Below are 14,329 nucleotides of genomic sequence, written 5' to 3' on the forward strand. Positions count from 1 at the left end.
GCTGTGTGCTGGGCATGTGGCCAGTGTGGCTGTCCTGGGTGCTCTGAGTGTGTCCTGCTGAAGTGGAGGGGAGCTGCTGGTGGGTGGCTGGGGGCGGTGGTGTTGCATTAGAAGAAGGAGCAGAAGCAGGAGAAGGTGTGGCACCAGGAAGGACAGTGGAGCATAATTGCTGCAGCAAGCTGATAATGAGCTGCTGATTGTTTGTTTGAGCAGCTTGCTGAGAGACCGTTTGTGGCTGGGAAACAGCAGCAGCCGGAGGAATGGCAGATGTGGACATCACTGCATGGCTTGGTGGAACCGTGCACGCGCCTGCACTGGAGGCAAGGGGCAGTGCCGGTGCAAGGGAAGTAACTGCGGCGGTCACCGATAAGGGGACCGAAGCAGGAGTTGCCTCCCTTGGATTGGAAAATCGTGACAAGGGGAGGGGTGCATGCGTATGGGCAAGCGTGTCCCCTAGTGGTCCACCTTCCTCCCTGCACATGGGGAAGGCATCCCTACACGCCACGGTCGCCAAAGGATCCGAGACGGTCGAGGCATGCTGCGTGGGGGGCTCGTGATCCGATGTCACGGCCGCCACCACGGACGCATCGCACGTAGGGCCCAGACTAGTGTGCGGATCCAGAGCAAGTGACTTGTGTTGTTTCCCCAAAGGGTTTGTGCTAGAATCCCTTGTTGAGACTGAGGGCATGGGGAAAGGGATAGAGGAGGTCGACTCGGGTACTGCCGACTGGCAGAGCCGAGAAATCGCGGATCGCGACGAGTCCGATCGCGTATCGAAAAAAGAATTGTGAATGGCACCACTGACCTGTGTATTGGCAAGCAAACCTGTAGAAGTCGCCGGAGGAGGCGTAGTGGGTAGTGGTGGTCTGGAGTCGACCGGAGGTAGCGGAGGAAGTGGAGGTGGCGTAGGGCTGGCGTTGCTGAGAGCGGCAGAGGTAGAGGGCCCAGACTGATCGTGAATCGATTGCGATCGTGCCTTAATTTTAGCCCGATCTCCCAATCGGGCTACATAATTGTGCGACCTGTTTGAAGACATAATTGGACACAAAACAGAAACGCCAAAGAATCGACAGACAGATAGAAAATGCGAAAAACTTAGCCGTATGAAGTGCACAGGAACAGGTGTCGAGATGGCTGCCGGAAAAAGAGGGCGCTAGCCAGGGGGACAAAGGGGACGTTACCTACTTCCGGGAGGTTATCGGCCGTAGTTCTCTCATTTTCTCCGCAAAGGCGGATAGTAGTTTGCACAGGACAGGAATGTCAGACCCCTGCCGGAGTCGGCACTAGTTGGGTCACGGTTAAGTATGTGTGATTAAAAGAGCAATTAACCCATGTATATTTCTATCCTTGTAAATTTTACACTCAAGGCTTTGTGGTCCCACTGCACCTCCAACACTCAAACATCCACACTCGCATACACAGTCACAGAAACTCACATACACACATGTAAACACGCACACACACACAACCACACCTTCTCACCACACACCCATACTAGACACATACACTGATCTTAGCGATAATGTGGTTGATTTTTTATTTTATTTTATTTATTATTATTTTTTTATGTTAAGATGCCTGTGGTTAATGCTCCCACACCATGTTTGTTTAAAATTTGGTTGAATGTTTTACAGATCAGTATCAATTTATATTGATTTTACCATTATATTAATCTGATCATGTGTATATACAATAAGTGTGCATGTGCATGGGTGCTTGCATATGGGCGGGTGTGTGCGTGCGTGTGTGTATGTGTGTATTTTAAAGGATGGGAAGTTATCAGACTTGCTTTACTATGACGGAGTTGAGTGTTATTTTGTTATTTATATGTTGTATGTCAAATTTTACCGTTTTGCTTATAATCTGTATGTATCAGAGACTTCACCACACTTAATTTCTCTACGAGATAATGAAGGTATTCTAATTCTGATTCTGATACATACCTCTATCAAGGCTTTGTGGTGGTCCTGCACATCCTCCTCCATCTCCTGCATCTTGTTCATCTTCTGGTGGAAGGTCAGCAGCTCTTCACTCACCTCCTCTTCCTGAAAAACACACCAATGCCTATTCTTAGTCTTCCTTTCTCAGTCACACTTGACACTTTACTGTCACTAGCTTAACAGTTTCAGTTTCAGTAGCTCAAGGAGGCGTCACTGCGTTCGGACAAATCCATATACGCTACACCACATCTGCCAAGCAGATGCCTGACCAGCAGCGTAACCCAACGCGCTTAGTCAGGCCTTGAGAAAAAAAAAGAAAAAAAAAGAGAAAAGAAGAAGGTGAATAAATGATAGATAAGCTTACACAAATAAATAAATAAATAATAAATAATAACTATAATGTAAAAAAAAAAAAAAAAAAAAAAGCAAACAGATGTAAAACATGAAGACACACATTCACATATACACCCACACATGCATAACAGATATGCACCGAACATGCAGTTTCACAGATATGAAAGCACAGTCAAATACATATAAACGTACATGAGCTCCAACACACACACACACACACCACACATTACCCTGCACCTCCTCTACTAGCTTAACAGCTCACAAGACTGCTGCGGGAGGGAGTTTTGGGATGGAAGTTAGTCTTTTTTTCCAATCATCAGAAAAAACAAAACACAATATATTACAATGATTATAGAAAACAAATACAAATATATCATACTGTAAGTGACAGTTTTACAGTGTTGTCAGTGTGAGAGGGAGAGAATGTGAGAGTGTTTGTGACAGAGTGAGACTGTGCGAGTGTGCATGTGTACTTGTGTGTGTTTAGAGTGTGTAACTGTAAGAAAAAAACAGTGAGAGTGAGTGCATGAAAAAGAAAATGTGTTGAGAGAGTGCTGTCCCATAGGCAGCAATCAAACACCAGTCTGATTAATAACCTTCCCCTGCATCCCCCCTCCACACACACCCACTCATTACTCCTGTCACCCTTTCCCTGACTTACGTTGGTAGTTTTGATGAGGGCCAGGTCAGAGTTCTGTGGTGACATGCGGCCCTCAGGCATGTTGTTGCTGGGTGGGAGTTCGTCTGAAGGCCTATCATCTGAGAGACCCCCCGGCCCCAGCTCCTTCACTCTGTAAAAACAGCAGCAGCCATGCACAGCTCCATGCAGCCACACAACTTTGGATGCAGAGGGTATTACCTCAAAATGCTGTTGGTGTACCCTTTCACAAAAAGAAGTGTACTGTTCAAAAAGTTTGTGTCTTCTCATAGCAGTCATTGGGAATAAAGCAAGTAATGCCAAAGTAGAAGCAAGCAATGCCAAAGTATATCTTGCAGTAGCTGCCATGAGCATACCGTTTTGCCCATCATTGATTCCTGCATTATCTTCTTTTTCTTTTGTGTGTGTGTGTGTGTGTGTGTGTGTGTTGCTCATCTATGTCAGCAGCCACATTGTTTTTACTTCACTTTGGCATGTTCACCGTGTCAAAATGGCAATCTCAACAAGCAGTGTAATTTAGTGAGAGTCATTGCATACTGGTCAAACACCAGAAACCAATCATTTTGGCACATCGTAACAAATACCATAGTACCCCTCCACCAATACTCATGGACTATTCTCTGAGATAATTCAGTCATATTTTATAAGTTGCCTGGATTTTTTATCATTATCTTTTTTCATGTATGCAGTATTCATCTTATTTTTGCAAAACATGTGCAAAATATGTTCTTATCATATGAGTAAACAGGCCTGTATACCACTCAATGGCTCCACTATTCCATTTCTTATGAGCAGTTGGCATGCCACCAGACTTAATTTTTGTTTTGAATCATGCGCTAACACAACTGGACTGTAAGCTGAGAATGCTGAAGCAAGAGTTCTACTCTCCAATTTGTTAAAATTTCACACTCCAGGTCAGAAGATCTCAGCTCATCAACAACTTAAAATAATATATATCAAAGCCATATCTACTTACCTACCAACACAATATTGCTGTGGGTGATTCTCCTTACTGGCTAACCAAATTCAATGTGTATTTACTGGCATATTTACTTCCGACCAGCATACTGCTGTTGGTTAACCAGTTGCAGCATACTGACTGTGTAACCACAATCTGTATTATACTGCACTATATCATACTCATACTGTAGCATTTTTTGTCAAAACAGTTTTCTCTGTGTGAAAAATGGGCTGCAATCCATGGGGAAAGCATGTCACCACAATGCAGCATCAGCCCTCTTTTTTCTGTTTGCAAGTATATTTGTTTTTCAATCCATCTATTCAATCATCAGTAAGTAAACTGCAATCTGATGAAGGAATGAATACCAATACACCAAGAGGTGTGATCACATGGAGTTGAAGTGCCTTCCACTCACCGATCGGCATAGCGCAAGGTGTTGAGGGTGTGTTCACAGTAGTTCATCCCAGGAGACACCATGGCAATCTGAAAACAGCCAGCTTCAATCCCTTACCCATGGCTTGAGAGAACCAGCCTCACAGAAACCTGCACCATACACTGGTAGTTATGCCATCAATTTGTACACCAAGAAGTTCAAACAATTATAAACACTGTTGAAGATCCCCCCACCACAATGATGCATGCTTAACCTCTTGACTGCGCTGTTGATGTACGGCGTACGTCATGAAATGTCGCTCACCAATGCTGTATTGACGTGCGCCGTACGTCATGTTACAACGTTCTATGTTTCGAGTCCCGCATTACAGAAAATACAGTCTGCTAACCATTAAATTAGCTCCCCTGAGAGCTCTTTATCTCCCGAGTTCCACAAGCTAAAATTATTCATTGGATTGTCATATTTATGGCGAAAGTTTTGCAAGTTTGTACGAAGCTCAAGTTGTGTTTGCAAAGCCATGGCTGAACGCAGACAAACCCCAACACTTGCACTTGTACTGAAAGAATTCTTTCGCGATGCAAACAGTAGAGATGAAGATTGTGGACTGAATGAGACAGAACTGCATGAAGTTGATGCTGAAGAAGCTGATTTTGACAGTGGAGGGGGGTGGGAGGTGGAGTTGCTTGACGAAACTATAAAGACAGACAAGCTCAGCTGATTCAAGATGCAGGTGGGTGTTTTCGAGGTTTGTCAGTTTATTATTTGCTTTCCGTTTGTTATAACAATGAATATGACTACAGTGTGTGTGTTTTGAACGTGTTAGCTGTGGTAAATGGCTTCGTCAGTCACTGATCAGTGTGTGTGAGTGAGAGAGAGTCAGTCACATGGGTACTGTGTCTGACCATCAACAGCCCAAGGGGGCGTGGCTTGCTGGCTGGCTCAGTGTTGATGACAGCGTGTCGCTCACCTGCAGCTTTCTGTGTGTTCGTTCCTGAGTGTGTATTGGTTTGCTGTTGTTGTTATTGTTGTGTGTGTGTGTGTGTGTGAGTGAGTGAGTGAGTGAGAGAGAGAGAGAGAGAGAGAGAGAGAGGGGTGGGGGGAAGAGATGATGTTTATAAAACTGAAATCAGAGAATGATATACAGAACTGCATGCCTAAATTACTTTGTAAATGCAACACTTGTAGAAGTGTGTGTGTGTGTGTGTGTGTGTGTGTGTGTGTGTGTGTGTGCATACCATGAACCAGTTTCAGTGTGTGTGTTTTGGGGGTTTGGTGTGGGGGGTGGGGTAGGTGTGTGTGTTTGTATTTCAGCTTCTGAAAACAATCAGAAATAAAATGGTACCATTTCATGATCTTTTTATATGTAAAAAACAAAAAAACAACAACAAACCAACCCAAAACCCAACAAAATTAGTCTTTTTTATGCAATGTGTTTCCAGGTATGCAGCATGGTGATGATCATGATGTTCATCCTGGACCATCTGGAATAGACAACTTGCCACAAACCTACAGCTGAAGACCAGCAGCAGCAAGACCAAAGGGCAGTAAACAAGCCTCCAGCAATTCTGGATTACAACAAAAACATGGGTGCCATGGACCATCATGACCAACAGCTGCAGCCCTACGATGTCACAAGGAAAACCCTGAAGTGGTACAAATAGCTGTGTGTGCATTTTCTACAAATTACCATGCTGAATGCACACATCCTCTACAAAAAAAGCAGGCAATAGCAGTACACTCCTGGACTTCAGAAGGATGTAATTAGTGCCATGATTTTTGGTGACCAAGACACTGCTAAAGATGACCATGCTGTTTGTCTTGTGTGGATGACACTTCATCCCACCTACCCCACAGAAGGCCTGGCCACAAAGGAGGTGCAGTTCTGTTGGAAGAAAGGACAAAGAAAGGATGTGGGGTTCTACTGCCCAGACTGCCCCAGCAAACCAGCACTGTGTCTTGAAGACTGTTTCTGCAAGTACCACACACAACGTTTTTACTGGCGATAGATCCTGGGTGAGTACATCCTTTTCATTCTTTGTGTGGACTGTGTTGGAGTCTTATGCACCTGGACACTGTTGCTCAGCCTTGACAGTGTGTGTGGTTGATCACAACAGTCACAAGAAAGACAGGTTGATAACCTGGTTGATATTGTAGCACCTACATGATGGAATGACAGTCCCAATTTTTTTTTTATTAATGCATTTTATGGAACTTTTCTGTCAGATTGACTCATTATTTGAACATGTATCAAAAACAAAATCTTGGTTCATTTTCCTTTCATTTGATATATACTTTTATGCACTTATCTTCAGTACTTTTTGAAATATAAGCAAATTAAAATCATTGGCGTGTTTTTCTGAAAATTTTCTCAGCATAGGCCATAGCAAAACGTACTAGCAGTGAAGGGGTTAAAAATGATACACATGCAACTTACAGTGTCTGGACCCATTTATTTTATTTCTTCTTTCTTTTTTACCGTCTGCTGCATCTGCTCCACTATTTCAGTGACATTACTTCCACGCCACTCATCCCAAGTCCCCTGTACACAGCCATACCTATGATGTCTGCCACAGTCAACACCAGCAGTTCACAGGGAACTATAGGTATTTGGTTACAAGGAGGTTGCCACACACACCAGAGGAGCACTCACAGTAACAACTACCACATTTATCATAACCACAAAACCGTCTCTTAGGCGCACACAAACTTAACAAATGGGAAGCTGACAAATTTCACTGCTACTACTGATCCTAGTGTCATCGTCAGGTCACAAGGACCATCATCATGCTACTTTCAAGATTCTGGTAGTATTTCTCTATCTTTGCTGCTTACAGCCCAGCTGACCATATGGGATCATTATAGGGCTGAAAAACTAAATATGGATCCAGCAGAAATCTTGGTAAAACAAACGACAAAAAACCCTGGAAAGAAAATCAGGCAAAAGTAACAGGCATGTTTCAGTGAGGAATAAAAAAACAAAAACAAACACAGACCCTGACCATGTAACATTCATATCACACATTATCATACATTATAACAAGCATGCACACTTAACAACAGGCACCTCACATATCCCAGGTGCAAAAAAGGATACAACACTGTAAGAATGCCCTATTATGAAGTCCACAAAAGACCCCCCCTAAAAATATTCAAGGCTATCAAGAAAAATATAGCTGAATGGACCCCCAAAACAGAAAATAAAAAAGGAAGACAAGACAGAAAGAAAAGGACAAAGCCAGAAACAAAGAGAGAAATAAAAAAAAAAAAGGAAATTTCTATCACATAATCTCCAGTAGGTGGGGATACTCTTAATAACTGAAGGAGCTCCCAGTATCCCAAAGGGGGAGAATTCTGCAGTAAACAGCATCCTTTCAATACAAGGTGTGCCTCCAGACAACACGACTCACCATGCATGTGCGAGACTTGTCCCTGATAAAAGAATCCCTCAACACCTGCGTCAGCTTACTGGCTCGGAAAGGCAGGTAAGCTCCGTTACGACCCAGTGCTCGTATACATTCCTGAAACCACCACCAGCTGCTGATTGAACAATTTGTACCAAAAGTGCTGATTCTATTCCGTCAGTAACATCTGATTGCTTCCTATGCACCAAGTACGAATACATTCTGTATGTTCAGTTTCGCTTTCTCAGTTTACTGCAGTGGGCACATTCAGTTTTATTCTCTCAATCAGTTGTAGTCTCACTCAGTGAGTTTAGCTTGTTGGATTTAGCTTCTTTGTTGTTTGCTGTTGTTTGCAAGGGGACTGATGAGCATGTTTTTGATGCTGCTGCTTGTGTTCTGTGTATGAAGCATGGCTTCAACAGTGCTCTCAGCTGTTGCAGGATGGTCCACATGAAGTGCAGTGCAGCTGCACTGATGGAGTACAAAGTGTTAAGAAACCAGTGCGCAAGACAAACACAACAGAGCTGCTGCAAAATAATACTTGACAATTATCATCATTGCATTCACCCTTCAATGGTGTAAACATGCTTCCTTGATGTAAACACCACAAAATTCAAAGACCTTTGCAGTATACTATGCACAATTAGCATGCATTTTTTGAGAATGTGTATATATTTCTATCATGAAAGAATTACATAACTTGACCAATTTCTTTCACAAGGCCACCACATCCACACACAATGCAGGTGCCTGGTACGCTCCGCTGGCAGAGCAACAAGCTCACTACATTACACAGTCCAGATGTTCTGAGTTTGAATCACACATCACAAAAACTGGCATTTTCGCTGCCCATCTTAATGTGGTATCATTGTGGTGGTGTAAGCAGTGTTAGATATGCTCCCCAACAACTCCCCTCCATAACTTCCTTGGGATGATTATCCCCTTTGGCCCTATCAACTGCGGTGTGTGTGTGCTCTTTTAATGGTACACCAGGAATGAGGAAAGAAAAAGATAATGATTTATAATCATTTACACAGACAACTGTGGACAACACACACAAAACAACTATAAAAAAAACAACAACAACCAATGACCAACAACACCAGCTAAAAACCATGACACTTCCTGTGCACACCCAGCACCACTCTCCTAACACAATGACATTACATAAACACACACAGCAACAGTTCAGGGACAGAACCATGACAGTCCCTATACACACCTAGCACCACTGTACTAACAATGACATTACGTACACACATACAGAGCAACAGTTCAGGGATAGAAACCATGACAGTTCCAATACACACCCAGCACCACTGTACTAACACAATGACATTACATACACACACACTGAGTAACAGTTTTATTGATGATGCAGACCTTGAGTGCCAGCAGACTTTTGTTGATCTCGGCCCCTTCCATGCGAGTTTGTCTGTCCGCACTGGACGTATCCACCCCTCTCTCATTCCCTGCACACACGAACATAGGCCACTTCTGTATCATTCAATATAGCAGCTGCTTTTTCCTAGTTCATCTTCCTTCTAACAATCTAACAGTTATAGTGAAGTTCTAGCTTAGAGGTAACACGTCTGCCTAGGAAGTGAGAGAACCTCAGCACATGTTTGAACCCCACACTCACCTGTATTTTTTCTCCCACCACTAGACCTCAAGTGGTGGTCATTCAGATGAAACAATAAACCAAGGTCCCGAATGCAGCTTGTACTTTGTGCACGTAAAAAAAACCTCACAGTAAAAGGGTTGTCCCTGGCAAAACTGTACAGAAAATCCACTTTGATAGGAAAAAAAAAAGATATGCTTCAAAAAAAAAAAAAAAAAAAGGTTGTTGTTGTCACCCGCTCTCCCTGTCAAGAGCAGCCCATATTTCCCACAAAGAAATCTGTTTGAGCTGACTTCACTTTCTTTTACAACTCAAGATGCTGATCCAGAATTTTTGCAACATCTTGATCACATTGACATACTTCATTACTTGAGATTGCCTTTGGAACATTTTCAGACTTTTTCAGAACATGAATCCTCTTTGGAACATTTTCAGACTTTTTCAGAACATGAATCCTATCTAGTTTTCCAGAATAAGCAAACTAATTTATCCTTGAAATAACTTTGCTGGTCAATGCACTTTTCTGATATTATTCCAAGATCAACATTTTTTTTAATCTATTTCTAAGGGCAGTGTGCCAATATGGAGTCTGTCAAATTCAGAACTGACATTTTTAAAAGTTTGAAATAATTTAGATTTTTTCATTCTGTTTTCATACTCATACATATCAGAAAACAACAATTAAAAAAAACAAAAAAACATTCAAATTCTTACCAGCTAAATCAATGAGAGAGAACTTTCCATGAAGCTCTGGTCTTGTTCTGAAACACAGCAAAAGAAAACAAAATTAAAATTGAGCCTTTACACCTCAGCCAATCCCTTAACATTGAGGAGTTGAGGGATGGGGAGGGAGAAGCGTAGGAGACCGAGAAAGTGACCTGAATGAACATCTTGAAGTCATATCATTCAAATGTATTATTCCCCCCTTTTCCTTCCTAAAAAAACAAAAAACAAACACACAAAAAACCACTGAGGAGTTGAGGGATGGGGAGGGAGAAGCGTAGGAGACCGAGAAAGTGACCTGAATGAACATCTAGAAGTCGTATCATTCAAATGAATTATTACCCCCTTTTCCTTCCTAAAAAACAACACACAAAAAACCACTGAGGAGTTGAGGGATGGGGAGGGAGAAGCGTAGGAGACTGAGAAAGTGACCTGAATGAACATCTAGAAGTAGGTACCGGCAGTCAAAATTTTAAAATAGAAAAAATGATTTGTAATACATTGCATTAAATACTACTTTAAAAAATAGACAAAACACAAAAAGAATGAAGTCTCTACCTTTCTTAGTTTCTGAGTTACGGCCGTTTTAAGATGACATGTCCTGACGAACTTGGTAAATTTAGATTTTCCTCAAGTTCAGTGATACCTGAATAGCATGATTATTATCACAGCAGCCCCATCTTATTACTTTTCAAGAGTACATAACATATAAAACAAGAAAAAAGAAAAAAACAAATCCATTACACAGAAAGTTTTTATTTTACAGAGCTTCAAATTTGACAAAAATGCCGATTTCGTATGTCCAAAATACCCTGATAAGGCAATTTTAGAGGACAGCCACACAAAAACTATACATTGGAAACAGCTGAAATCTATGATTTGGACCCCATACAACATAGTGATATTGCTTATTTTTTTCTGTACAGTTAACTTGATTCAGAAATGAATAATTGGCCTTTAAAAATGGGTTTTCCCTTAATTTGTGCGATGGAAAAAGTGACGTCACAAGGTGTCGAACTTAAAAACAGCTCTAACTCAAAAACTATTTGATGGATTTGCTTCAAATTTTGCATGAGTGTTAAGAATGTTACAAGAAACAATTCTATTCAAAACAGTAATATACAAACATCAAACCAGCAATTTTGGTTTATCCATATGATGAAAATGAATATGTCTGAGGTACAAGAAATCTGAAATCAGTGCATCAAAACAAAAGAAAAAGTCCATCATATTTCTTTAAATACTAACAACTTGTCAATACTGCTTTATGTGTTTCTAAACTGTTTCCATAACAATAACATGAAAAAATGACTCAAAAGAAAAAAAAAAGAAAAAAAAGGTTTAGTGGTGTTGGAGGGTGGTTTGTGACATGTCACTGACTGTCAACAAGATTTATGCATATCTCTGTTTGTACAGCAAGTACATCTTCCTCAGTTTGTCGTGTTCAGGAACAGACCACACTCTGCCATTCTGCGTTGTAACCTCAAAACCAGAAGAGAACACAAACATTGCAGAAATACTGTCATCTTCTGGCTTATGTGGCCACACATATGTGTTGTTGGCAACTGTACATTTGCGTAGAAAGTTCACCCTAGCCTGGTCTGGTCTGAAAATTTCAGCGACACTTCCGACATGAAAATCATTGTCATAGAAGACAGCCACATTTTCTCCAATTCTGGTGAAAACAAAATCCTCAAAAGTGGTTTCCTCTTCAGCTTCGTCACTGGATTCTGAAGACAGGTCATGGTCTGTATCAACATCCATTGGCTCTGAAAAAAAATCATTTGATCTGATGCAGATATTTTACAAGTTCACAAAACACAATGCAGCTAAATCACAACATGTTCAAATACTGGTTTATGATAGGATGTGGAATACTATATTTCACAAATAACAGTATAAAAAAACAAGAAATTGGAAATGTGTAAGTGTGGAATACACAATATCCTGTATGAGTTTACCACAGTGTTTATTTCTCAACTCACAAGTTTCTCCCAGGAAAAATGTTTGAAAACCATAGGGACTTCACAGTATGATTAAAAAAAAAAAAAAAGAAAAGAAAAAAAAAGCAAACGAAGAAAAGTTTACCCAGAAAATAAATATCACCCAATCATCAAGGAACAATGCAAGCACAATTTGCAGGGCAAATACTAACCCCCCACTCCTTCCCCCCTTTACCCCCACCCCCTCACTAAGTAAAACATACCAGCAAAATGGTCTTCATCGCCCAGGAGCTGGTGGTCACCCTCTCGTCCAAACTGAAGTGGCTCAGCCAGTTGTTTATCTGCTTCTGCTTGTCCTGCAGCTGCTGCAAAGTATCACCACAAAATATTTGTACTAAAATTTTGCTGATCTGAGTTTGGAGTATAAAAAAAAAAAAAAAATAATTTTTTTAAAAAACCAAAGAAACACAACATAACTCTGAACAGTTTTCTTTTCTCCATTCCCATTCTTAACAGTAAAGGTGACTGATCATAAAGAGAATAATATGGGCGTTCCTTGATAAGTTTAATTTATAACAAATTTCTTTATTTTCAACTTCAGTTGTTTTACATTAAAACTTAATGACGGTTATTTCTATGTTGTTTGTAGATATTTTCATGTTAATAATCTGATAATGGCAAATCATAAAAGGAAATATAGATGCATAATCTGAAAAAATATAAGAAAATGTTACAAACAAATGAAAAATAGATCTATGGAGGGAAAAGATTACCTTCAGTGGCACCTTGTCGTAGAAATCTCTTCAGATTCTCCATCAGTCTGGCAACACTGGGAACTGATGTTTTCAGATGGGGTGATTTGTGACCCAGAACAGTTTTCTGGTAGTTCATCTGCACCTGAAGAGCTGCTCTTTTGTCTTTCTGGAGGGCGAACCTTCTGACGAGACGATCTACATCTTCCGGAGTCTGACAAGGTCCTCCATGTTCCATCAGTCTGACAGTGATGTCATTTTTTTTCTGGATCACTGCTTCCTTTTTCCTGTCATGCTGCTGTTTGTTTTGTTCCAGTATAAGTCTTTTCTGAGCAACAACATCACGCTCTTCCTGACGGTGGCGTTTTCGCCAATTCTCTGCCTTCTTTGCAGACAGCTGAAGCAGGTGTTCTTGCTCTGCAGTGGACTTTGTCTGAAACCATGTGCTCATGGTTCGGTTTCGAACAAGCATGTTCATGGTTGTGTGGTGGTGACAAGCTGCATTCCTCCGTTTGTAGATGGAAAGATCAAGGTCTCCAAAACAAGCCTCACCAAGCAAGTTAGTTATGTGTGAGTGGGCCAGTTTTTCTCTTTTTGCACTATCTTGGACATCATGGTACTGACCTCCTGGCAGGAATTCTTGCAGCTGCTGGTTGATGACTGTCACCAGTTGTCCACACAAAGGCTGAAGAATCCTTATTGTTGACTGTTTTGCCACATCATCTACCTGCATTGCAGCATCAAATGGTGCGCAGTTTGGACGGTCACGGCCGAAAAGGATAGGTAGATGTGCATCAAACATGGTGGTGGCATCATTTTCCCATTCCTCCAGCTGTTGTTTCATTGCCACAACATGTAGATGGAAGTCCAGGTAATGGACACCTGAACCAAGTATTTCCCAGTATGGGCCTGTGACTCTGTAAAAGATAAGAGCCAAGGCCAGGACATAGGGTGCCAACTGGTCACTCAGTGTATCTAACAGCACACTCTCAAGTTTACTGTTTTTTTCTGGAAGATACTCTTCCAGGAACGTGATGATGTCAGTCCTGTGAAAATGAAGAGCAGCAGCAGCTTCAAAAAGATTATTGAAACGATTTGCTCTGAAGCTGGAGATGATGGAGGGTTTCTGGTTCAACACGCAGAATGCAGACCATCCATCTCTGCATCCACTTTTCTCATCACCCCTTGGTCCCAGCACTTCACACGCCATTCTTACATAGCGGACAACTGCAGATTCTGGGGTTTTGAAAGTGCAGAACTTTGGTTCGCAGTCCCGTCCCAGGCATTGTTCACCCCTTTCTTCTTGAATAGTTTTGCATGCAGTGTTTGTTTTTGCACTTAACCCAAGAAGAAAGTGGGCATTGCAGCCAAGAAATTCAATCGATTCCTCCGTTCCTAATGTGGCTTGCACCACCTCATTCAAGTCTTTCTTGAATTTCTTCATTACTGCAGCCCTGTCTGTCATCACACCTGCCAGGTTCTGCAGTATACGGTGGAAATGATGTTGTTTGTCTTCCTCTCCAAAGACTTCTGACAGTTCTTGGAGAAGTGTCAATGTTGTCTCAACCAAAGTTGCTGAATT

The 14,329-nt window shown here is 41.6% G+C and overlaps 2 protein-coding genes across 2 annotated transcripts in view; both read right to left on the bottom strand.

The window, feature by feature from the left end:
* Positions 1-14,329, bottom strand: part of LOC143280326 (kinesin-like protein KIF2A) — an 84,591-nt gene that overhangs the window by 15,569 nt on the left and 54,693 nt on the right. The window contains exons 21-26 of the mRNA XM_076584961.1: positions 10,044-10,090; positions 9,092-9,180; positions 7,715-7,825; positions 4,329-4,396; positions 2,956-3,085; positions 1,944-2,045 (exon numbers count right to left, since the gene is read on the bottom strand). Of these exons, the coding sequence (XP_076441076.1) occupies positions 1,944-2,045; positions 2,956-3,085; positions 4,329-4,396; positions 7,715-7,825; positions 9,092-9,180; positions 10,044-10,090 (547 nt within the window). The remainder of the gene's footprint in view (positions 1-1,943; positions 2,046-2,955; positions 3,086-4,328; positions 4,397-7,714; positions 7,826-9,091; positions 9,181-10,043; positions 10,091-14,329) is intronic.
* On the bottom strand, positions 11,391-12,891 carry LOC143280571 (uncharacterized). The gene is made up of 3 exons (XM_076585269.1): positions 12,769-12,891; positions 12,259-12,360; positions 11,391-11,821 (listed from the first exon to the last, which is right to left on the bottom strand). Exons 1-3 carry the CDS (start codon positions 12,884-12,886, stop codon positions 11,445-11,447), a joined length of 597 nt encoding a protein of 198 aa, XP_076441384.1. The 5' UTR covers positions 12,887-12,891; the 3' UTR covers positions 11,391-11,444.

This window comes from Babylonia areolata, chromosome 3 (assembly GCF_041734735.1).
Source record: "Babylonia areolata isolate BAREFJ2019XMU chromosome 3, ASM4173473v1, whole genome shotgun sequence".
In the NCBI taxonomy this organism is placed as follows: domain Eukaryota; kingdom Metazoa; phylum Mollusca; class Gastropoda; order Neogastropoda; family Buccinidae; genus Babylonia; species Babylonia areolata.

Coding starts and splice junctions, on each gene's coding strand:
- LOC143280571 (XM_076585269.1), bottom strand. CDS start 12,886: ATGAACTACCAGAAAACTGTTCTGGGTCACAAATCACCCCATCTGAAA. Junction 12,361..12,768: donor ACGACAAGGTGCCACTGAAG/GTAATCTTTTCC, acceptor GATACTTTGCAG/CAGCTGCAGGACAAGCAGAA. Junction 11,822..12,258: donor CGATGAAGACCATTTTGCTG/GTATGTTTTACT, acceptor ATTTTTTTTCAG/AGCCAATGGATGTTGATACA.